This window comes from Erigeron canadensis, chromosome 2 (assembly GCF_010389155.1).
Source record: "Erigeron canadensis isolate Cc75 chromosome 2, C_canadensis_v1, whole genome shotgun sequence".
Lineage (NCBI taxonomy): Eukaryota > Viridiplantae > Streptophyta > Magnoliopsida > Asterales > Asteraceae > Erigeron > Erigeron canadensis.
Genome location: NC_057762.1, coordinates 20263675 through 20266364, shown reverse-complemented (window position 1 = coordinate 20266364; position 2690 = coordinate 20263675). Strand labels below are relative to the sequence as shown.

Sequence of the window (2690 nt, the reverse complement as noted above, 5' to 3'; positions counted from 1 at the left end):
CCAACAATTTATTATGCGTATAAAAGACATATTCAACGTATTTAAATGCAAGTATATATTAAAATGAGTAAAATAAGTTGACAAGCATTTTAATAGATAACATATAGTTCTAAAATCAAAGAGAAAAGTATAGTAAGGTTTTATAAAAACACTCACAAGTTCTGAGAATTAAAAATTCTATGATCAAAGTAACGATATAGGAATGCGCTCCGAAGAAGATCTTGAGAAATTTGAATATAGCTTGAACTTGTTTACTTGAAGAATATGAATAAATCCTAACTCCAATTGGCCATTATAACTAGACTTTTTGATGATCTTGTAAGAATTCCCGATAACAACTTCGTGTTTACAACTTCGAAACAAATGAAATCAAGACAACTTTGGTTGAATCGAAAGCTTGGGATGATGAAAGGTTTTGAGAGAGATGCTTGAACTTAAACAAGTATGGATATAGGGATTTAAGAAGAAGAAGTTTGATGTTGTGAATTAGCAAATTGGAATGAAGGATGAAGCAAACTATTTATAGTAAAAGAATTTGCAAATGAAAGGTAAAATGGTGGTGGTTTTGGCCGTGGGTTTAGGGGCTAGGGGAGGTGATTCATCAACTTTTTACTAGGGTGGTGATGTGGTAGAAAAGTGGCGGTGGTAAAAGAAAAAGAGTGATGTGTTCAAAAGCTATGGTAAAACAAATATCTAGTAAGTAACTAGTTTTTAAACCTCCTTATGAATTAAAAATCATAATCGAGTGTAGAAATACTAGAAATTATATTTCCCCAAGTCTAAAGTTCATACGAGAAAAGCTTATGCGAAAAATAAGCGTTTTACGAATTTTCGGGGGATTTGAACTTTTTATTTTCTAGTTGATCATCATCAAGGTTTTTAAACTTGTTAAGATAGTTCATTAGTAGTTCGATTAATCACACAATCAAATAAGAAAGCTTATCACATACTCATACACTTAATCATGCCATATCTTAGCCTAAAATGCCCTAATTAATATAATTGAACTCTAATTGCATATAATTAGGTTAAATTAATAAAGTAAAAATTTGACGGATGTCACAGTATTTATTCGTTAGACGGAATTTCGTCCCAAAATTTTGTCTGTAGCCACCGGTGATATAGGCTTCTCGAATAGATGCGGATATTTCTTCTTGAATTGATCCTCACGTTCCCATGTGAATTCATGACCTCTCTTTGAATCCCATCTGACATTAACTATGGGGATTTGACTATGTTTCAGCTGTTTAACCTCACGGTCCATGATTTCCACCGGGGTTTCAACAAAGTGGAGTCGCTTGTTGATTTGAATCTCATCTAAAGGTATGACGACACTCTCTTGAGATAGACATTTCTTCAAGTTTGAAACATGAAAAATGTCATGAACGTTACTCATTTCCTGAGGTAGTTTCAGACGGTAAGCAACTGGACCAATACGTTCAAGTATCTCGAATGGACCTATGTATCGGGGACTTAATTTCCCACGCTTTCCAAATCGGATAACACCTTTCCATGGTGATACCTTTAACATCACCCTATCGTTGACCTCGAACTCCAACGGTTTTCTTCTAACGTCAGCATAACTCTTTTGACGATCTTGTGCCGCTTTTAGCCTATGCTAGACTTGTACAACTTTCTCCATTGTTTCATGTATAATTTCCTTCCATAAAAAGGTGCTGCCTTAATGCTAGTATGATAACTATTATTATATGAGAATTCTGCTAAAGGCAGATGCTTATCCTGTAACACCCCGCTAAAGCGGAATATACAGGATGCACAGATAAGCACGATTGCATACAGTACAAGTTCCAACACAACCATCAAATTAAAGAGAACAGAAGTACGATAGTTACTACAGAACATAAATGAACTTAGAATAGTCAAAATCTGGAAGACAGAATAATTGTCTTTTAAGAACAGAACTTGAACTGAAATAGCAAGGAAGGTCTTCATAGCTCCTGAACTTGTACACTCGAACAATCGCCAGAAGGATGAGCTTAGAAAGGAAGACTCCTATGCTAACAAGATCTACTTAGCCTAGCCTGAAAAGCATATAAGTTCAAAATGTCAACTACAAAAGTAGTTGGTGAGATTCACATAATGTACTTTTAGTTTACATGTACATATATATGTATAATGAGAACAAGATCGTAAGTTTTGTACGTTGAACCAATGTACTTTGTAATAATAAGAACTAGATCAAGATCTGCACGTTTGGATATAAGTACTTTTATAATAATAAGAACTAGATCAAGATCTGCACGTTGAACATAAGTACTTTTATAATAATAAGAACTAGGTCAAGATCATGTAATGAACTTTTAATTATAAGTTGTCACTGCTAAACCAATTGGCCAGAACTGAACTTTAATGTAATAGTATGCTCATATATCTCAAGTACTTCAAATAAGATCTATGTCAGAACAATGACATGAACAAGAGCAAGTAATATGCATCCTCTTGAACTGTGGAGAATGAGGGTAGGCCTACCCTAAACAGCGTTGTCCATAATTACCTACGGTTCATTCCCTGAACTGTGGGATATGAATTGATAGCAGTGAACAAGAACTGAACAAGTACATGTACGAACTAGAACACGATAAAGATCAAGTACAGAGATATAGATGTATTTAAGATCCTACCCATTCAAGACTTAAATACTCTTTTAAACAGTTTAATACGCATATCAT

At 34.2% G+C, this 2690-nt stretch overlaps 1 protein-coding gene across 1 annotated transcript; it reads right to left on the bottom strand.

Annotated features, from left to right (window-relative positions):
- Nucleotides 1-1075: 1075 nt before the first annotated feature.
- On the bottom strand, nt 1076-1531 carry LOC122587837. Its single transcript, XM_043760001.1, has one exon. It carries the CDS (start codon nt 1529-1531, stop codon nt 1076-1078), a length of 456 nt encoding a protein of 151 aa, XP_043615936.1.
- Nucleotides 1532-2690: the final 1159 nt, after the last annotated feature.

Bases quoted from the DNA above. Each gene is read 5' to 3' on its own strand.
- LOC122587837 (XM_043760001.1), bottom strand. From the start codon at position 1,531: ATGTTAAAGGTATCACCATGGAAAGGTGTTATCCGATTTGGAAAGCGT.